General features: G+C 40.7%; 2 protein-coding genes and 2 long non-coding RNA genes across 4 annotated transcripts in view; 1 reads left to right on the forward strand and 3 right to left on the reverse strand.

The window, feature by feature from the left end:
* The window catches only part of LOC138948276 (uncharacterized), a 289,660-nt gene that overhangs the window by 210,546 nt on the left and 56,614 nt on the right, over nt 1-22,500 (reverse strand). The window lies entirely within an intron of this gene.
* Nucleotides 1,996-7,654, reverse strand: LOC138948258 (uncharacterized). The gene is made up of 2 exons (XM_070319779.1): nt 7,537-7,654; nt 1,996-6,589 (listed from the first exon to the last, which is right to left on the reverse strand). The coding sequence occupies exon 2, from the start codon at nt 6,537-6,539 to the stop codon at nt 5,277-5,279; it is 1,263 nt and encodes a 420-aa protein (XP_070175880.1). The 5' UTR covers nt 6,540-6,589; nt 7,537-7,654; the 3' UTR covers nt 1,996-5,276.
* Nucleotides 7,692-11,752, reverse strand: LOC138948273 (uncharacterized). The gene is made up of 3 exons (XR_011449957.1): nt 11,626-11,752; nt 8,412-8,478; nt 7,692-7,803 (listed from the first exon to the last, which is right to left on the reverse strand). It is a non-coding gene; the product is annotated as an uncharacterized lncRNA (long non-coding RNA).
* The window catches only part of LOC138948245 (serine/threonine-protein phosphatase 6 regulatory ankyrin repeat subunit B-like), a 7,695-nt gene continuing 344 nt past the window's right edge, over nt 15,150-22,500 (forward strand). The window contains exons 1-5 of the mRNA XM_070319762.1: nt 15,150-15,694; nt 16,889-17,103; nt 17,656-17,738; nt 18,087-20,917; nt 21,040-22,500. The exon at nt 21,040-22,500 is cut by the window's right edge and continues 344 nt beyond it. Of these exons, the coding sequence (XP_070175863.1) occupies nt 15,299-15,694; nt 16,889-17,103; nt 17,656-17,738; nt 18,087-20,917; nt 21,040-22,500 (4,986 nt within the window). The 5' untranslated portion in view covers nt 15,150-15,298. The remainder of the gene's footprint in view (nt 15,695-16,888; nt 17,104-17,655; nt 17,739-18,086; nt 20,918-21,039) is intronic.

The raw sequence follows: 22,500 nt of genomic DNA on the forward strand, positions 1-22,500 counted from the left end.
ACAGAGTTCCATTGGGACAAGCCAACATTTCTCTACCTTGGAAGTGAGGTGTGGGGACAAACTTACAACTCCAACCGGATGGTTCAGTCATTGGGGCGATACGAAACAGTTTTTCTCCGTTTCTGTGCAACAAAAATAAAACAAAACATTAATTGAAAACGAATGTTACCGACAGTGCCGGCCCTTAGGGGCTTGATGGGGAGTGTTTCCCTGCTGTTTGTTGGCATTCATCATGAAGCCCTAACCAGAATCCAAGCCTTAAGAATTCACCTGCATAATCATAGTGATCTGATTACCTTGTATTGTGTTTGAAAGAAAAACACAGCTATACATTCACAGTTTTTGAAATAAAATGAGTTGAATGGTCTTTTTTTCAAATTATCTCCCCTGCACCAGTCACCAGGCAGTTCTGATGTAATTCACTTTGTCTGTTTGCCTTCAGTGTAAAAACAAAAGTCTTTTTCGTTAAAGTGCATTTACTGGCTACATTTGGGATGTAAAAATTACAACAAGTAAATGAAGTTGAAAAAACACACCATGGGAGAACAACAGGTAATGATTGTTTTTATTGTAGTCGTATATATATTTATTTCTATTAAATGTTTTTTAAACTGACTTAATAGGAAACGTTAAACAGAAGTATAATCTATCATTATCTCACTTACAGCGTTGATTGTGGTGTGTGAGTGAGCTGCAAACACATTAGTTTTAGATCTGTACGCTTTTATGTAAGTTCTGTTTTATTGTCAGAGTTTGTATGTGTAACTATGTGTCTATTACTTATCTTACGTATTTTTCATCTTTTTAAAAACAATTTTTCTAGATTATCTTGCATAAGTGGTCGTTGTCTATGAAATGTAAGCTAATAATGCTTGTATTTTATTTCTTACGAGGAAACTTTTTATATGTTTGTGATGTTAAGCATAGAGAAGAGATTCAAAGCTAGACACTGGATATAAAATCAGAAACATTGTATGTAAATGTGTATTTTCAAAGGAACGGAATCTTGCTCCCAGGTGGAAGCTGCAGTCAAATTGGCATTTGATTTACTGTATCACATTTTGCTCAGAATTTAGACTGCACCCAGTATTGTTACAACTGAGCCATTGAAATGCTTAAATGTGACAGAGCACTATTGTACTGGGGCAATGCAAATACATACAATAATCATATTATGAGCTCTCGAAAGGCAGAAAATGCAAAGACAATTTGTGAAACGCTGTCTGGATTATTCAGTCGCTATGGCAACCGCTCTATTCACCACCGTGAACACCAGTGACCGACACAGCCCTCGACTTGTTTGCCTTTAAGCTTTACCGCTGCATCAAATGTCATGCAGCTGAATTATTCAGAATGCACAAAGACAAGGATAAGGACTGGCGTGATCGACCCAAACACACACAGCCGAGCTATGGCAACGGCGTATCGAATGTCGCTCAGGCAGAGACGTCTTGTGGCAGTACACAGAGAAGGGTGCATGTATTAAATGACAGTTCTGTGTTGTAATTGTTTTCTTCGCATAAAAACTTGGCGAACAAAATAGTGCGCCTTTCTTTAAAGACTGAACATTCCAAACTCTCTAACTGAAAGACACTTGACTTGACAAGCTGGCAGATTTGTCATATTATTCACATAGGTCATGCGACAACCACTCTAATGTGGGTACTCCTAAAATCAACCTATCAAAAACTAAGAGAAGGCTTTATGTTATTGCCTCACGAATGAAGATACACAAAATATTGATTTTCACAATGCAGGATTCCTTACTATGAACTCATCAAAGATTCAGAATTCTTTATCAAAGAAAACAAGATCACACACACACACACACACACACACACACACACACACACACACACACACACCAACACACAAGCATACATATACACAAACACACATACAGATACACACACACTAACACACACACACTAACACACACACACACACACACACACACACACACACACACACACACAAAAGAAGAAATAACATAAAAACAATCAGGATTTTTGTTATTGTTGACCCAGTTGCACCCAAGTTGACAGGATTGATACTGGACATGCCAAGACAACAAAAATGTGTACTAAGACAGTTGAGTGACCGTTAATGTTTTATTGACAGAACATGACCCGGCTGTGACCCTCAACCCTGACGAGGGACAACCAAATGTGGGTCATGTCGGGAGATTATCAAACCCTAGAAGAGTGAAAACATTCAAAGCTCTAGTTTCAGAAGCACACGAGATAACCCCAACGTTAAGTTTTACTTGTCTACGGACGGCAGAAGACAGCTCATTCCTACTACTCTCCTGATTACTCAGGGGAGTCAAAAACTGGACATTTAAATTACTCTCAAACTTTCCGGAAACTGTTTAAACCTGGGGGATTGAACATATATCTATCCTGCAACTTTCACCGGATCGCACTTTGGACTACACAGTCCGGATGATGTGGGCCGTGAACGACCCATACTTTTGTGAGAGGGTGAAGTGCACGGATCATGAAGCATTCAACAGAGAGACACCAAGACAGGGGTTACAGTAACTTGTCTATCATTTAACGTACACCAGAAGGCAGTGTCTGTTGACACATGAACAAAAAAGTACATGACAAAATGAAGTGTAAAAGCACCATGCATAACAATGCATCAAAAGCATTTTTTTTCCATTTTCATTATTGTATTGTCCTATCGCTGGGAAATTCGGGTCGCTTCCTCCCAGTGGAAATCTAGCAGCAACGGAGTCGCGCTACCCAGGTGTCTGCGTGTTTAGGTGTATTCAGCCACCTGTACTTATGGCAGAATGACCAAGGTCTTTTACGTGCCATTGTGATAACACGGGGGTGGGACATGGCTTCCGTCTCTGGGTCTGCACATAAAGTTGACCCGTATCCGTCCCGGCTCAAATTCGAACCTGCAACCTTCCGATCACAAGTCCAGTGCTCTACCAACTGACCTACCGGGTCTCCAATTATACTGCCACATCCTCACATATCTAGGATTAGCGCGCAACCATTAAACAATTAACCAATCAGGACGCAGCATCTATGCACAAGAGCGACAATACTTCATCATACACGCATCCTTGGGTCAAGGGAGGTAGGGGCTAAAAGAGAGGAACAATTAGACATTAGATAGACAATAATCGTGATTAGCTTTACTCTATCATTGGTGACAGTTCACCCTGTCACGCGTTCAAAGAAGGATTCAACGACAACGTAAAAAGTATGGGGCGTACACAAGCTACGCAATCCGAATAGGGATAAACATCGTACAATTCCTTCTTTAATTGCCCACAACCCACATCCGGACTGCCCAGTTCAAATTACGTCATTGTTCATTTATTTGTTTACAAAAATAATCCAAAAACTCTCAATAGTTTCAGAGATACAGACACTTTTGTGAGCCTCTGGGTCTTCCACAACCCAGGAAGCACGGTGAAGATAATCTCCATCAAATTTCAAGGTCACCCCTGTGACGAAAAATGCCGTACATCGGTTCTTTTAATAACAAGCTGCACCCTACCACTGCAAAGGGGTCTTTATGGAGCGTTTGACTTTGAAGATAATGCACACACAAAAAAAGAATAAAAAAGAATAACAAGTTGATCCTTGCAACACAACGGAGGTTCTACTAAGCTTAGAGCTCAGTGGCCGTTCTAGTAAAGTACTGTGATGCGAGCTAGATGAGTGCGCTGTTAGAGGCAAGTGTAGACACAGCTGTCAGGGACCTTCGGACCGATAATTTTAACAGCATCGAATGAATAACTCTTTATTGGGTTTGTCGTATTTAAGTAAAGCCGAGCTGGTCAGATACATTTGAAGTCTATGCTATTAGTGATATTAGGAGAATTGAGAAATATTTCAAATGAGCATACAAATAATATGTCACATTATTGCACACTGGCAAACACATGTTAGATCTTACACAAACATAAAGTTTTAAGTTGAATGTATGATCGTATGTTAAACAAAAGATGTGACAATTCCACGTAAACACATGTTAAAAGTTATAAGACTAAAACGTGTTTGAAAAAAACTAGTAAACTAGTGCTAACAGGTATGAATAATGTGCTTTGTCATCATTTTCACGAGTTTTCATTCACAAGCACCTGGGAAATAAATCTCATGTTTCCCAGGCAATAAACCCCCGGTTACCATAGTTGCAGGAAGCAGGTTATACAGTACATGGATAATCAAAAGCAAACCCAATAGAAACGCTCGGGGATTCTTCGGCTTTTTTCATTAGACCTAAACAGACGACACGATACTGCTTTGCAAATTTCCAAAAACGAACTGGCAAACTGGCAAAAGTAAACAAAAATCAAAACTACTTCATGAAAGGTCATACATTCATCAAAAACAAATGAAACCTAGCGATATGTTTTGTCTTCTCACAGAGTCATGGAGTGCGTGTATCTGTGTTTCGATACACAGACGTTCGGAGAAACACGAACGTCAAGTTCAAGTAAAACGACCCCTGACACACACATTTTGACCCGTGCACAAGACGTTGTATCGATAAACGAAGCACAAATAAGAAACAATAATAAAAGCAAAGAAAATAGCAACAAGATATGCAAACATCTAACAAAGCCGAGCAAGCAGAATGACAGGTCTAATGAAAAACAAAGAGGTACTGAGTCGGAAACAAGATCGCGATTCTTTCCTTCGCTGCACGACGCAAATCTTCTGTGACCTTTGACCAAACGTAGCTTCCACATTCGATCACAACAGAAAGCCGAGGGGGTGGAATACCGAGATGAACCTACAGAACTGTGCATCCTCAAACATGACATATTCATTCCAACATTTAATGAACTCAAAAACACAGAAAGTTGCTTTCACACGCCAGCTTTGATTGCCAGTGGTTATCAAACCGGGACTCGTGTGGTTATCAGCACGGAACCCGTGTTTCAAAGCATGGCTCCCTGGGTTGATTGTGCATTTGTTTTTTCACTACCAAAATGATGACAAAAACGATGTTTGATGGTTTGTTGACAGACCAGCTTTTTTGTCGGTCCTCGGGGGGCATATCGACTTTTGATATGTTCCCCCTCGGACAGACAAAAAAGCTGGTCTGTCAACAACCCATCAAACATCTTATAATGTCGTATGTCCTAAAGAAAATGATAACAGCTTTTTGCTTTAGGGCGCCGAATTTTTCGTTCTTCTTTTCTGTTTGTTTTGTAGTCGCTGATGTTTTGAAAGCTTTGATTTTGATATATTGTACCGCTGATAACCGTTTAATAACGAAGAAGACTGAAAATGACAAGTTTTCTACAATAACGAAAAACAAAAAAAGCACCTTCCTACTCTTTGATCCATTGGAAGGTTGTTCAGTTCATCCATGTGTTCGTCACCCTGGCTCTTGAAGGACTTGATCCAGTCGTTCACTTGGATGCGTTCCAGCTCTGGCTTGGACTGAAAGATGCTGCCTTGTATTGGAGGCCTGCAGCGGTATGACTCTGGTCCCTCAGTGTCGTAGAAGCAAAGACCATGGTAATAGTTAATTTTGATCTCAATGACACAGCAGCCATCACCATGGTTCCCATTAATGTTCACATCGTGGAAATCAACTTGTACAACTCCGCTGTGGTCTGTTATTCCGATCCATTTCAACTTCCTTACTCTTTCTAAAATGTCATCCTGGAAACATTCCTTTTCATAATCCGTCAGCTGAAACGCGTCAGTAATGAACTGTCCTGTTGCCTGCTCGTTTGTCTTTGCCTCCCTGGCAAGATGATACACGATGGGAGGATCGGGGCCGTGTTTGTCCTGCCAAACCCCCCACTGTTCACCGGCTACCGTGAAAGGACCATTCACAATGTTAGGATCGGGAAGCTCCCAAGCTACCTGTCGTGTTTTGTGCTCACTCACACCAAGAAAGATCGAGCCACCTCCCCTGATTTTCGTGAAGGCCGTTATGTACTCTTTCAGCTTTAAACTGTTCCAGCAGTGATCAGCCAGTTTTAGACGCAGCAAGCCATAATCAGGTTCTCTTTCCGCCTGAATGTGAATGGCTTTTGCCTGAAGCGTCATGCTTTCCTGGAACACTTCTACCTCCTCTTCGTTTTGTTCTTTCTTCTTCCACACCACGACTTCCTCTCCAAGTTCAAAAACAAATTTCTCTTGGGTTTGACGATGGTCGCCTAGTTCTGGGCTGGTTGCACAGAGTGTGTCGATACAGACTGACATGTTCCTGTATGATGGTGGTTCTATGCCCTTGTTATAAGAAACTTTGGACTTAAAATCCAGCGTACTCCACACCCTGCGTCCAGCAGACGGTTTCACTCGGTATACAAGGTGATATGGATCGAAGTACGACCGTTCAAATACATTGTGGTACATGGACCCATCGGATAGCAAGTCTTTTAATTTGGGGTCCACCTTTTGGTCAAATTTCTCAAGCAAGTTGTGATCACTTGAATGAATAACAATATTACCTGCTCTTCCGTTCAGTAATGCATTTGCGTACTTCAAGAACTGTGTCAGTGGTTTTGGTTTCTTAAGAACATCTTCCAAGTTGCCCTTTAGCCTCATGAATGCTCGTTGCTGTCCATGGATGGCTTCACAGCTCGAACAGAGGATGCCTGCAATAATAACAAAAACAAATCGCGTAAAGTGATATCAAAGCATTTAGTCAATCAGTTTGTACTTCTGTTGTTGTTTTCCTGTTGCTTTTTACATTTAGTCAATGTTCTACTAACAGTTTTAACATAGAGGGGGAGTCGAGACGAGGGTCGTGGTGTATGTGTGTGTGTGTGTGTGGGTGTGTGTGTGTGTGTGTGTAGAGCGATTCAAAGTAAACTACTGGACCGATCTTTATCAAATTTTACATGAGAGTTCCTGGGAATGATATCCCAGACTTTTTTCGATAAATGTTTTTGATGACGTCATATCTGGCGTTTTGTAAAAGTTGCACCTCATTTTTCAATGAAATTGATTGAAAGTTTGGCCAGCAATCTTCGACGAAGGCCGGATTTTGGTATTGCAATTCAATTCAGAGGCTTTAGAATTAATTGATGACTTTGGTCATTAAAAATCTGAAAATTGTAGTTAAAATTATTTTTTTATAAAACGATCTAAAAACAATTTCATCTTTATCTTCATCTTTTTCGTACTCCAAAAACATATAAATATGTTATATTCGGATTAAAAACCAGCTCTGAAAATTAAAAATATAAAAATTATGATTAAAAGTAAATTTCCGAAATCGATTTAAAAACAATTTCATCTTATTCCTTGTCGGTTCCTAATTCCAAAAACATATAGATATGATATGTTTGGATTAAAAATAAGCTCAGAAAGTTAAAGAGAATAGAGATAAACAAAAGCGTGCTCTCCTGCTCAACGCAACCACTACCGCGCTATTCTGGATTGTCTATTTCACCGCCTTTGCCAAGTTAGAGCAATATTTTATGCACTTATTCATTAATCGGTAATGTATGGTCATAGACTAAGCCAAGAACATTGCATTTTATAAGTAAGAAAACTATGATCACTCACAAACATAACATAAACATTCTGCCAATCTTACCAGGGTCAGAGAATGGCCCAGGGCCATCTCTGGTCACTGCAGCCACACAGAACTCATATTCCTTCGGACAACCCCGGAGATCATCGACAGTGTGTGTTGTGGTTTTGGGTCCAATTGGAATGGTTTTCCCGTTTTTGTTGGAGCAGTTCCGTCTGGCATACCTCAACATATAACTTTTGATAGGAAAACCGGGAGCCGTCCATTCTAGAGTCACTGAACTCCTGCTGATGCTGATGATTTCAGGAGCCCCGAGTTCAGGTAGACAAGCTAAAGTAGTGCAATATATTCAGAGAATGTTAATGTAAAATCAGTATTTGTTTAGAAAACACACACACACATACACATACACACATACACACAGACACACACACACACACCCACACACACCCACCCCCACACACACACCCACACACACAGAGACACACCCACACACACATACACACACACACACACACACACACACACACACATACACACACACTCACATCTAAGACGGTTTATTGGAAAATTAGGTCTCTTGAAATTTGATACAGGAGATACAACGAAATGCCTTTTTAACGCTTCTTGTTCTGGTATTTGTTCATCGTTGTGCAGATGTGTCTTTTCATTGGCAATAATGGTAGGGTGACTGAATGCCACGTGACAAAAAACGAGAGAGAGAGAGAGAGAGAGAGAGTGTGTGTGTGTGTGTGTGTGTGTGTGTGTGTGTGTGTGTGTGTGTGTTTGTGTGTGTGTCTGTGTGTGTGTGTGTGTTCATAATAGATTTAGCTACAAAAAGCTTTCATTGATGCAGCAACATTGATCTTGCATGTGTTAACATGAATGTTTATAAATGGGAAAAATGTATATGCCTTGAAAATGTGTAGAAAACATACCTGCTGCCATTTTATATTCAAATCTTGAACACTTGAACTAGCCTCGGCCTCAAACAAAGGAGTTTACCTGTGAGAAAAGGAAACAAATACAGTTAATTGAAAAATAAAATCTGTTTACTTACAGTCAAGTATTGACATAAAGTGTTAGCAAGGGCAGAGAGGACCTTTGTCTCCTTAGGAATGTGTGTCTGTGAACGGAATTTCTGAAAAACTATCCGACGGATTTTTAAGAAAACTGATGCATACATTGTATTGATATCGCTATTTGATGACCTAACTTTTGCATTTAAAAAAATGTTGAGGAGGCGCTGCATTTTTTAAGATGTTTCTTCAAAAGTTTTACCAAGTAGGCTTTGGTTCGATTCGGACTATTGGCTTACATTCCAGCTTTTTGGCTGAAACAAACTGGTCATGAAGTGTGCATTCAAAGTTTGCCGATTTTGTGTTCTCATTTCTTTTAACATTAGTCAAGCAAACAGTGTAGGTTGGATTTCAGACAGCCTTTTAAGTAAAACATTTAGTCAATGATTCTCAGCTTTATTTTTTCCTACACGTAGCCCCTGTATTGTCATAAATGCAAAGAGCTGTGCGCAAAAGTTTAATACCGCCCGTCTGACACGAACGGCTCTGCCCGCCTGCGCTCGGCGATAGCAAAGCCAGCCAGCAAACACCCGAGCCCGACATGGATTAGTGAGACATTTTTGCATGCTTTTAGTTCAGTCAAAAGCGTGCAAGCCGTGCTCAGTTACCTTTTAGTTGCATTAGATCACAGGTATTGTCCGTTTGCGGGTAGCTTGAAACATGGTCTTTCGAAAATATCTCGCGATCAACACATAATTTGACATGTGAATAAGAACAGACTTTCTTCTTGTTAATTATTCTTCATAAAGACTACGAAATGAACAAAATGTTTCCCCCTTTGAAGGCCTCGGAACAAGTAAAAAAAAATGCAGGTAGTTTGTTTTGCCATGTGTGCCGTACTACCTGCTTTGTGCCGCTCGTGCTGTGATTGCAACCAGGTATCTCAACAATCGAACCGTAAATACAGGCTTAAAGGCACACTCCTTTCTCAAAACAGGTTATGCTCAATTTATCAGATCTGCCAAGGCTTTTACACAGAAAAAACCCATCTCTTGACTTGGACACTTGCCAACAATCAACATCCATACTGCTTTTTGGAGCTGGATTTATTTTAGGAATGGATTACACGTGTGACGTTATCGAAATTATTTCATCAACAAATCGACATGTTATTTATTTTAACAGGACATAATGAAGACCCAATTAACGCCTTTCTGTGCGAATATACAGTAGCTTAGATTTGTTATAAATTAATTTCTAAAATGCCACAGGTGTAATTCATTCATAAAACAATTACAGCTCCAAGAAGCAGTAAGGATGTTGATTATTGGTATGTGTTCAAGTCAAGAGATGTTTTTTCCTGTGTAAAGGCCTTGGCAGATATGATATAGTGAGCGTTCCTGTTTTGAGAAAGGAATGTGCCTTTAAGCCTGTATTTACGGTTCGATTGTTGAGATACCTGGTTGCAATGACTGCAGGATGATAATGTTGTTTAACACCCTCACGGTTAAACCATTGGGAGCATGTTCCCGGGTGTTACCTCGACTTTAGATCATTTAGAGAAAACAAATAATTATCAATAAATAAAAGGGGCCGCCGCAAAGGATGTTTTGCTGTCGTAATCACAGCACGAGCGGCCCAAAGCAGGTAGTACGGCACAAATGGCAAAAACGACCTGCGTTTGAAACAAAAACTTGTTCGGAGGCCTTGATTGGGGGAAACATTGTGTTCGTTACAAGCAATCTTTGTACAGAAATAATTAACTAGAAAAAATTAAGGTTGGCTTTAAGTAAATGCAAATTAAATTAGGTATACTATTGACGAACGTTTTCTGTTCTTAATCACATGTCAAAATATGTGTAGATCGCGAGATATTTTCCGAAAACCCTGTTTCAGGCAACCCACTAACGGACAATATTCGGTGTTAGCAAGTAAGTGGACAAAAGGAGAATCATTAATATGTTTGCATCGGAACATAATACATAATATTTATTGCATAAATATCTTGCTACATTAAATGAATATTAAAGAAATCTATATTTTGCATTCAAATGGATAATGTTCCCTTTTGGGGAAATGTTACATTTAAACATGTTATAAATCATATTTTATAGGTACACACTTTTCCGTGCAAATTTCGCTCGTAATCTTAGATGTGGCCAGGTTTTAAAATGGGATAATACCACCCCTCCACTATGTCACATACCAAAATGTAGCAACCTGACTGCTTGTTTTACTGTTTCATTATTTAAAAAAAATTGAAATTACTTCCAAAAATCAAAATGAAAGATTTAAAATTAAAATTAAGATATACTTCTCCGGCATTTTGCAAGCGAGCCACACGATCTTGAGGTAAGTTCATTGTATGTTTTATAAGTGTCTGCCTGTCTACTTTAAAGACTTTTGAGTCGACGTACTAGTAAATGTAACATTTTGTTTTGTCTATAATAAGTGTTCCAATTACCTACCATTCATGGGTTTTGTTATTCAAAAATTAAATTAACACTCGCATAACGTACACCAACTGAGAGGAAGCTCGTGAAAATGAATCTGGATTTAATCGGGATAGGTCCCGCGAATATCTGCGCGATGTTTTCCATTCGGGTTTGACTTAGAATATTAAGAGGACCTTCTTTTGAGAAAGCTGTTTGACAGTTTAATGTATATGTTTGTTTAATGTTTTTATTTTATTTCGCGTATCATGATGCTTCCCGTAAAAACTAAGACTTATCTACGAGCGAAGTATCGCGATGCATAACAAAGTAGACAAACAAGTCTCACCAGTAAATCATTGCTGACACTCACCTAAAGAATTGACTTAATGAAATCTTAGTATAATCTGAAATTTTCTTCTGGAACTCGCTGCCCGCTACATAGAGAGTATATGAGTACAGACAATCGAGAAAAAAACAAAAATAAACCGAACACAAAGAAAATAATTCATAAACGCTTTCTGAAGTGAACCGTACATGTCTTGCTTTGTTCACGTTTCGAGAGTAATTTCTACTGCGGACTAAGGCTACACAGTAACAAATAAACACATAACTACAGTTGTTTCGTTTCATGTGTCAACATACACAAGTTGCTCGAGATTATTCTTGTGTGAAATAAACGAAAGTGTAAATTTACTTACGTAACGACACAAATCCTGTTTTGGGACGATTGACGTTCATGGTAGCGTTGAGGTAAGGCCTCTCTAATTCAATGCTTGACTGACTCAGCCACGCCTCCCAAACCGCTGTGCATTCAGTACAGGCTTTACACGCCGTGTACCTGAAAATGTGTTCCTTACTCGATCATTATCGACTGCCTCGGATGACCTACATTTCCACAAGTACGGCGTTTTTCAGAAACTGAGATATCGAGGAACAGCAGTGTGTCAAGGTTAACACAGACCTTCCTGTTTCACAAGTCTGTTCACGTTGCTTTACAGTTTGCCTCGAGGATAGCATAAATAATAGACACAATTTATGGAGAGCCTGACTAGTGTCAGAGTAAGTATTTGAAATGTGATTAATGCCAGTGGACGTGGGACGATGAAGAATTAACAGAAGTAATATATACTGTATAAAGGGATGAACTGACACCCTCATGCAACAAACAAAATATTCTGTTATAGACAGATAATTTGTCTAGTATTTTCAACAGACAGTGACAAGTTCGAAATGTTTTTTTTTTCTATAATTGTTGGTGAGATTGGTATGTATGTCACATAAATGGGAAGCCTTGTGATAGTGGTGTGTGCGATTTATTTTGCCTGTGTACAGGTGTGGGTGGGGGGGGGGGTCTGTTTACGTTTATATTCGCGGTGAATAAGCTATCATATGTGTGAGAGCATGTTCGGTTTTACCTGATACAATATTGCCGTAAATGATAAATCCGCACACACTCAAGTAGTGACCAGCACCCTTCATTGTTAGTTCTGTTTAATGTACTTAAATCAAGGTTTGTCAACAAAGAAATAAAAGTCAGCGATAAAAACTGTCTGCGCATGTAGACAAATAATGTTGGTAATTGGATGTACATTATTTACGTTAAACTCTTGATTGTTGAATTGTCGCACATGCTATACACCCGCACTTACAATATAACTGTCTACGATGTTTCACATCTGTTCAACCGTGCAAAGCGAGACATTTTGGTCAGAGAAAAGAATATGATAATAGATTCAAAGCTGGCACATGTCATGGCTGATCAACTGATATAACATGACATGTGTGACAAATACACAAAAAAGGCCGATACTTATTTGGCCGTAGATTCTCTTTCGGAAACCACACTTACATTATGCATAAACACCGCACCGTTTCTGACACCCGAATGACACCATTAGTATGCGACCTCACGGCTTTGATTACACATAAAAGAACACGCATGCGCCGAGCACAGATATTCAGCCATTTTGGAATCTGTTCAAGCTGTGAAATAAAGAGATTGCAATCCACTGGATCGATCTACCATGCAATCATGGAAAATGACAGTCAACCAGCGGGTGAGTTTACTAATTCGAATACATTTGTTAGCTCAAGCAAATCAGCAACTATGGTAGTTTATCGTATGATTACTTTTGCGATCTTGTTCGTGTTTGGGTTTGTTTGTTTGCTGTCTCTGTTATTACGTATCTGGTTTTGAGACGGCCAAGCTAGTACATGTATTTTAAAACCAAAGATTTCCATATTTTGTATGAAGTTATTAAATTGAATCTCACATAAGACAAAATCATCGGGAGATAGTCTCGCTTTGAATGTAGATAATCGGTGTAATCGTGATTGTCTGATGTTGCTATTCTGAAGACACGTTGGGGGAATTCGCGGGTTGTGATTGGATAAACGCACACAGCCCTATTTCGATCACCAGTGCATATTACCACGGAAGTTGCTCAATGTCTATGATGATTTACAACAACAACAAAAACGCATGCTTCCTGTTATATCCACGAGGATGAAGTATACGCATACCTGGCCAGGTTTGCATGTGTGGCTGGTCGACAAACGATGCAATTTGCAATATTTATTTGTATTACCGTACATGAAATACATTCCGTGTAATTACATTTCAACTAATACAGAACGTGTGTAATATTGTACGAATCTTTGAGTCAATGGACACCTGCAATGTCTTCAAGTGTACCTAACTGCGATTTATGAATTTCATTTTAAGCGGAATTTGCTGTACTTACAGAAAGTCCAAAGAAGCTTGTTAGAATTACAAGCCTCGTTGGAGCTTCTCCATCCTGTGACTACCCAGTGTTCTCACACCAGACAGAGTCGTTCACTGCAACTAGAGAACGTCAAGGTACGGTTAAGTCTTGCTTATGCAACAAACTGATTTTTTTCAATTTAAGTTTTCACATCCATTTGAAGAGTTGACGAGCTAGTGTGACTACATCATGATCTTTTGTTTCTTAAGAAGGTCACTGACTTATGACTCTGCTGTCTTGAAGTAGTTCTCCTTGTCGTTTGCCTTCCCCGAGCACCGACTAAGCTTACTGGATCAATCAAAGACAACATAAAGATCACGAATAAAATTTATTTCGGGAGATCATATCTAATAATACCAACAAAACCATTCCTAGTTTTTGAACACGATTGTAAATGTTCCACTCTGTACCCTTTGTGAAACAATGCAGATACATTCAAACACTTTCTGTAGTATTTGGATTCGTTTCTAGAAAGACTTCATGCAATTGTTGAAGAACACGTGTCACATGGCGCACACATTTTGTGTGTGGAGGATTTGATAGTTTTTATATGTGCACAAGATGTGTAATCTCATAAACATTTATGATTGTTTTTGTTATTGGCAAAACGTTTATGTTAAAAAAAACAGATTTGTCACAGGTTTAAAGCAGGTAGATGTAATGCGTTTATTAACAACGTTTTTGAAAATATTAACAACGACTTGAAAATGTACCTACCTTATTTTGAGGAGTAGAACAGGTGTGTTGATGAAGTCATTATCCTGAAAAGTGTGCCAGACAGCCAAGTTGAGTGCCCTCATGGCATAGACATTTTGATTCAATTGACACGAAAATGAATGTTCAAGTTGGGGTACGAAAATGGGTTCAATAACTTTCTGCCGGGTTTAGATTAAAAACAAAGATATCAATGAAAAACATGAAGGATTGACTAAATATATAAAATAATGAGTAGTGAAATGAATGACACACATTGGTTAATGACTTATTCGAACACTCTCTTAGATTAATCAATCAATGGGTTGGTTTATACATCAATCAATCATTGAACATGTTTTCATTTTAGTTATTTGGAAATAATCAATCATTTAAAGACAATACGTTTAGCAGCCAGTTACAATGTGACACCGATCCAGTACAGTACAATCGACAAAACAAAATGCTAGAATCAATCATAAACAAATAACAAAAAACAAATATTAGTCACCAAATGACATATACAGAATAAGAAACTTCAAGCAAGCAAGCAAGCAAACAGTATTCGACCTGTTGACACAAAAGCGGTGTCATTCGAACTTTTATAGAGAGTGAAATGTCAGAAAAAAGGACATCATGGAAAATGTTCTTGTGGACATGTGCAATGCTTGTAGTACAACCCAACCCCCTCTATAAAAATCAAAACTTGACCCAAAGTAATAAGACAAAAGCTGTTGAATTCAATAGTTGTCTTCTTTGTGCAGACTCTACCAACGACTGTCTTGTGAATATACTACAAAAGAAACAAGTAGCGCACGAAAAGGAAGTCTTGCACATCTTTGGACATTATGCAGAAGGCAAGCCAATTAGCGTTTGGGCTTCCAACACATTACCATGGGATCTCAATATTCCCATGACAACGTCGCCTCCACCCCTCCCCGACTTTCTGCAAGCATTTGTGATCTGCGCTGAGCGACCACCGCTACTTCTGTCTCTTTACGACAAGGGGGAATACTCTGCAGATGTCGAGGACTACACAAGGGAGACAGCACGCTTGCTGCATTGGAGTCTGCTTGGGTTTTGTCATCTGGATTTTCTGGTGTTGCCATGCTGTATGACATTTGAGGAGCTGCAATCAGTCACTGATCTAGAAAGTGTGGTAAACGAGGAGATGAATGTCGTGGAGAGATATTTCAAGAGTCCCCTGCTTTTAAGCGAATTCACATTCTCCAAATTGAAGGAAGCGACAACAGCTCTAGTCGGATCGACATTTGTTCCATGCCTTCTGGAACATGAACGAAATACCAAGGTAAGGGAGCTCTGTGCGCATACATCAGGTTGTAAATCTATACCATGTTTCTCTGAATATACAAGGTGACCCCCCAAAAATGCAACCCACAAAAATGTTAAGAACTTCTACATCTGTTGATCGAATCACTTCATATTTTGGGGGACATAAACTTGAGCCTATTCATGACCCTTCCACACAGTTGCAATTTCATAGATCAAATGGTCTGACTTGAATGCAATTTAAAACAAAGTTGACAAATTCGCGGATCGACTCAACAGTACGAAATGTGAAATTGAGCGGTAGCCAAACTAAGACGATTTAAGCCCTCAAGATTGTTACCTTTGGGATAATTCGAATGACATAGTATATCTTTATCAACATTAATTTAGACAATCAGTGACTTGAATACTGCAATTACAGGAAGGATCAGCGCATTTCCCATTGATGAATGCGTTCATGTCATTGATGAATTTTGCGCGACATTGCACAAGTGTAACTTTACAACGAAGAGATTAATTTGTCAAGTCATTTGAGTTTAGCAAACATGTCCATACTTGTTTTGCATAAACTTCAGTTTGTCCACGACCATTCTACAAAATTTCGAGTCTGTAGGTAACATGGTCCGAAATTTACCTTTTCTCCAAAATGTGTTCCAAAATACACCTCCGAAATTGTCAATGGCACAAATGCTGTCCTGTCTGGGGATTGCCCTGAACCTAGCTGTGACTGCTTTCTTCAGGTCATCGATAATCTGGGGGGTGAAGGGGGTGTTTGTGTATTCTCAGATATTCAGAAAATCCAAAAGGTAAATGTCTGGAGGTGAGTATTGCTACCGATCAACGTCAAACCTCGTTCTGAGGAGACAATTGCCGAATTTGGAAACTCTTTTTGATATGGCACAAAAGTCAGACCATTTGATATACAAAATGGTAGGAAGTCACAAGCGAATGAAACTATAAATGATTCAAACCAGGTCAAAACAGAACAAACAGCATAAGATTGGGTATTTCTGCGGACAAAGTGTACAGCCATAAACTGCATTCCTTTGCTCGGGCTTCATATCAAAGTGTATAGTTTCTCAGTGTTTTAGAGATGGGGACTGCCAATATATCAAGGGGAAATAGGTAGAACCTAGCGGGTAAGATACAATACATTATGAGAATAGTACCTTTTAGTATTTAGCTGATCAAAGTAAATGTGTTCATTCATCAGATGTGGATGCTTATGATGGACAAAGAATGGACTGACAAGATGTCTCTGCTGATGGAAAGTTTACACAAAGGTGACGGGCATTACAAACCTTTGAACTTCTCAAGCGATGAAAGGAAGGACGATCTCATCATTGCTCTGGAAGCTGCCAAACGGATAAGTTTCTCAGGCGAAGTGAAGATCCAGTGCACATCTGACAGTGTTTGCCGCTGCCAAAAGTAAGTAACAGTGCTGTCTACGTCAATAGGTTGTCTGTGGTTTACAGCCCTGCAACGAAAATTGTGTGATTCTTATTGTCTTGGATACAAGATGAGTTATCTCGATTATTTTTTTTTAGCAACGAAGTACTGGTTGTGGTCTACTGTGTTATTCTGATGTGTACTGTGTTGGCCTTACGAGTTAATATGTATCTTTTATAACACGAAATCGCACACATGGACGCGAAAAGAATAATGGTTGGCGGCAACAGCATATTCTTAGCCACAGAAACACTGCTACATTTGTGAAAACTGCTGATCTCAAATGGCATATACATTATTTGCTGGTGTGTGTGTGTGTGTGTGTGTGTGTGGGGGGGTTGGTGGAGGGGGATTAGGTTATCCTGTTTTGCTTCCTTTAGGTGCATGGGTCCTAGAAGTTTGTGAAGGTCAGGTAGACTGGTGATTACTTGAAATGCTCGTCACTTTGTAATTTTAAGTTCATATTTGTTTTCCATTTGTTAATGTTGGTAATTATTTTCAGGGTTTTAATGTTGAACTCATTTGATTCAGGCGGCTGATGGATCACATCAAGGAGGACTTTAATGTGTCCCTTCAACTGACAGTCAACCACATGACTCTCACTGGCAATGAGGGTAAGTCATTGTTCAGCAATCTTGTTAGTCTGTACTTCAGCAGCTGATACTAATGGATTTGTATGTGAAATAGTAAACCAGCAGCCCCTTTGTGTTTACAACAGGGCAGTCATGGTAGCTTCCCCTTGATTTTGTTTTGCTCATACGCATGTGGGTGCTTTTCGCATATGGTTATTGCAAATAATCAAAAAATGTGATGTGATTACATTTACGAATTATTTTGACCTGGCACACTTGTGTCTTGAAAGTACAATTTGCATGAAAAATGTATGGTTCCTTTTACTTTCAACCTCCCAGTGTTTTTACTATCCAATAGAGATAATACATGTACTTGTACTGCTCCCCCAGGTCAAGAAATGCTGCAGCTTGAGACGACTGCCACAGAACTCCAGCTGAAGATGCAGAGAACCTTTGACCTGATTGTTGACGGACAGTTGCCTCAGTTGTGTCAGTGCCAGGTCCTTGAAGACAAAGCATTTCTGGACAAATTCACTAAATTCTATGATAGTAAGCGAGAGCAGAACAATGGTGTTTTACATGCCGGGGACAATGAGTATGATCTGCCACTGTTATATTGGTCGGCTGTACATTCATCAACAGAACTAACAAAATGGTGTCTCAAGACCATGGGGGAAAAAGCCATTGAAACCAGAGATGTGGCAGAATTGGAAAGTTTGCTGTGTGCAGCTATAGCAGCCATCTTGTTTGCACCAACTGAGAGTGACGTCAGAGTCCAGGCAAAGTGTCTCTTATCAAAACTGATAGACACTGAGCCCAAGTTTAAAGAATCACGGAGTTCGAAGTTAACATTGCCTTTGCCAAGACAGATTTTTTCGGAAGCAAAGGTCTCAGATCTGATAACACGCTTTCAGTCAGGCGCTCTGTGTTACCTTGACGAACCCTCACTGCCCATCCCAGCCAGACTGCTGTCAGTGACCGTTACAAAGGACGCGGTCAGCGCTAGCGTGGAGCTGCCCAGCCAACACTGGTACCTGGCGCTAAGACTGCTGGCTGACAGGGAGCTGGACGAGACAGACCCCCGCGGCAACACGCTGCTTCACATCGCTGCCGACGAGGGAAACCTGGAGGCCATCACACTGGCCGTGAAGAAGAGTGGAGCTTCCTTAGAAAGAGAAAACAGCAAGTGCATGACTCCACTACACTCTGCATGCAGCAGAGGGCACAACGATACAATTGAACTTTTATTGGATCTTGGGGCTGATGTGAATATTCAAAATGTGATTGGCAATACACCGCTCCACAACGCATGTGTTCAAAGTCGCAAAGATTCCGTTGAACTGTTATTGCTTCGTGGGGCTTCTGTGAATGTTAAGGATAAAGATGGCGACACACCTCTTCACAAAGCATGCAGTGAGGGTAGCAAAGATACCATAAAGCTGTTATTGATTCACAAAGCTGATGTGAATGCACAGGATCAGAATGGCAACACACCGCTACACAAAGCATGCAGTAAGGGTCACAAAGATACCGTAGACATATTATTGCTTCACAAGGCTGATGCGAATGTACAGGATAAGGATGGCAACACACCTCTTCACAAAGCATGCAGTGAGGGTAACAAAGATACCATAGAGCTGTTATTGATTCACAAAGCTGATGTGAATTCACGGGATAAGGATGGCAACACACCTCTTCACAAAGCATGCAGTGAGGGTAGCAAAGATACCATAGAGCTGTTATTGATTCACAAAGCTGATGTGAATTCACGGGATAAGGATGGCAACACACCGCTACACAAAGCATGTACTAAGGGTCACAAAGATACCGTGGAGCTGTTACTGCGTCACAAAGCCGATGTGAATGTATGGGATAAGGATGGCAACACACCGCTACATAAAGCATGTACTAAGGGTCACAAAGATACCGTGGAGCTGTTACTGCGTCACAATGCTGATGTGAATGCACGGGGAAAGGAAGGCAACACACCGCTACACAAAGATATCGTTGAGCCGTTACTGCGTCACAAAGCTGATGTGAATGTTACGGATACGGCTCGCAACACACCGCTACTCAACGCATGCAGAAGGGGTAGCAAAGAAATGGTGGAGCTGTTACTGAGTCACAAAGCTGATGTGAATGTACAGAATACGAAAGGCAACACACCGCTACACGAAGCATGCAGTGAGGGTAACAAAGACATGGTGGAGTTGTTATTGCTTCACAAAGCTGATGTGGATGCACAGAATAGGTATGGCAACACATCGCTACACAAAGCATGCAGTAAGGGTAGCAAAGATATGGTGGAGCTGTTACTGCGTCACAAAGCTGATGTGAATGTGCAGGATAAGAAAGGCAACACACCGCTACACAAAGCATGCAGTCAGGGTAGCAAAGAAATGGTGGAGCTGTTACTGAGTCGCAAAGCTGAAGTGAATGCACAGGATCAGAATGGCAACACACCGCTACTCAACGCATGCTGTGGGGCTAGCAAAGAAATGGTGGAGCTGTTACTGAGTCACAAAGCTGATGTGAATGTACAGAATAAGGATGGCAAAACGCCACTTCACAAAGCATGCAGTATAGGTAGCAAAGAAATGGTGGAGCTGTTACTGAGTCACAAAGCTGATGTGAATGCACAGAATCAGAATGGCAACACACCGCTACACAACGCATGCAGTGAGGGTAGCAAAGAAATAGTGGAGCTGTTACTGAGTCACAAAGCTGATGTGAATGTACAGGTTGAAAATGGCAACACACCGCTACACAAAGCATGCAGTAAGGGTAGCAAAAATATGGTGGAGCTGTTACTGCGTCACAAAGCTGATGTGAATGTACAGGATCAGGGTGGCATAACACCATTACACAAAGCATGCAGTGAGGGCCACAAAGATACCGCAGAGCTGTTACTGCGTCACAAAGCTGATGTGAATGCACGGGATAAGGAAGGCAACACACCGCTACACAAAGCATGCAGTAGGGATAGCAAAGAAATGGTGGAGCTGTTACTGAGTCACAACGCTGATGTGAATGTACAGAATAAGGATGGCTACACACCGCTACTCAACGCATGCAGTACTAAGGGTAGCAAAGAAATGGTGAAGCTGTTACTGCATCACAAAGCTGATGTGAATGTACAGAATACGGATGGCAACACACCGCTACTCAACGCATGCAGTAAGGGTAGCAAAGAAATGGTGGAGCTGTTACTGAGTCACAAGGTGATGTGAATGTAACGGATGAACATGGCAACACACCGCTACTGAACGCATGCAGTGAGGGTAGCAAAGAAATGGTGGAGCTGTTACTGAGTCACAAAGCTGATGTGAATGTACCGGATAAGGAAGGCAACACACCGCTACTCAACGCATGCTGTGGGGCTAGCAAAGAAATGGTGGAGCTGTTACTGAGTCACAAAGCTGATGTGAATGTAAAGGATAAGGATGGCAACACACCGCTACTCAACGCATGCAGTAAGGGTAGCAAAGAAATTGTGGAGCTGTTACTGAGTCACAAAGCTGATGTGAAAGTACAGAATAAGATTCGCAACACACCGCTACTCAACGCATGCAGTAAGGGTAGCAAAGAAATGGTAGAGCTGTTACTGAGTCACAAAGCTGATGTGAATGTACAGGATAAGTATGGCTACACACCGCTACACAACGCATGCAGTAGGGATAGCAAAGAAATGGTTGAGCTGTTACTGAGTCACAAAGCTGATGTGATTGTACAGAATACGTTTGACGACACACTGCTACACAACGCATGCATTAGGGGTTGCAAAAAAATGGTGGAGCTGTTACTGAGTCACAAAGCTGATGTGAATGTACAGAATATGTATGGCTATACACCGCTACTCAATGCATGCAGTAGGGGTAGTAAAGAAATGGTGGAGCTGTTACTGAGTCACAACGCTGATGTGAATGTACAGAATAAGGATGGCTACACACCGCTACTCGAAGCATGCCGTAAGCGTAGCAAAGATACGGTGGAGCTGTTACTGAGTCACAACGCTGATGTGAATGTACAGGATAAGAAAGGCAACACACCGCTACACGTAGCATGCAGTATGGGTAGCAAAGATAAAGTGGAGCTGTTGCTGAGTCACAAAGCTGATGTGAATGTTACGGATACGGCTCGCAACACACCACTACTCCACGCATGCAGTAAGGGTAGCAAAGAAATGGTGGAGCTGTTACTGAGTCACGAAGCTGATGTGAATGTACAGAATACGTTTGGCAACACACCGCTACACAACGCATGCAGTAATGATAGCAAAGAAATGGTGGAGCTGTTACTGAGTCACAAAGCTAATGTGAATGTACAGAATACATCTGGCAACACACTGCTACTTCAAGCGTGCTGTGGGGGTAGCAACGAAATAGTTAAGCTGTTACTGAGTCACAAAGCTGATGTGAATGTAGAGACTATGTGTGGCAACACACCGCTACTCAACGCATGCAGTAGGGGTAGCAAAGAAATGGTTGAGCTGTTACTGAGTCATAAAGCTGATGTGAATGTACAGAATAAGTATGGCGAAACACCGCTACTCGACGCATGCAGTAGGGGTAGCAAAGAAATGGCGGAGCTGTTACTGAGTCATAAAGCTGATGTGAATGTACCGAATAAGTATGGCTACACACCGCTACACAAAGCATGCAGTAAGGGTAGCAAAAATATGGTGGAGCTGTTACTGCGTCACAAAGCTGATGTGAATGTACAGGGTAAGGATGGCAAAACACCGGCAGCCAGAGCACGCAGCATGGGTCACACTGATATCCATAAACTGTTAAGGCATGCTGTG

This window comes from Littorina saxatilis, linkage group LG15 (assembly GCF_037325665.1).
Source record: "Littorina saxatilis isolate snail1 linkage group LG15, US_GU_Lsax_2.0, whole genome shotgun sequence".
Taxonomy (NCBI): domain Eukaryota; kingdom Metazoa; phylum Mollusca; class Gastropoda; order Littorinimorpha; family Littorinidae; genus Littorina; species Littorina saxatilis.

Coding starts and splice junctions, on each gene's coding strand:
- LOC138948258 (XM_070319779.1), bottom strand. CDS start 6,539: ATGAGGCTAAAGGGCAACTTGGAAGATGTTCTTAAGAAACCAAAACCA.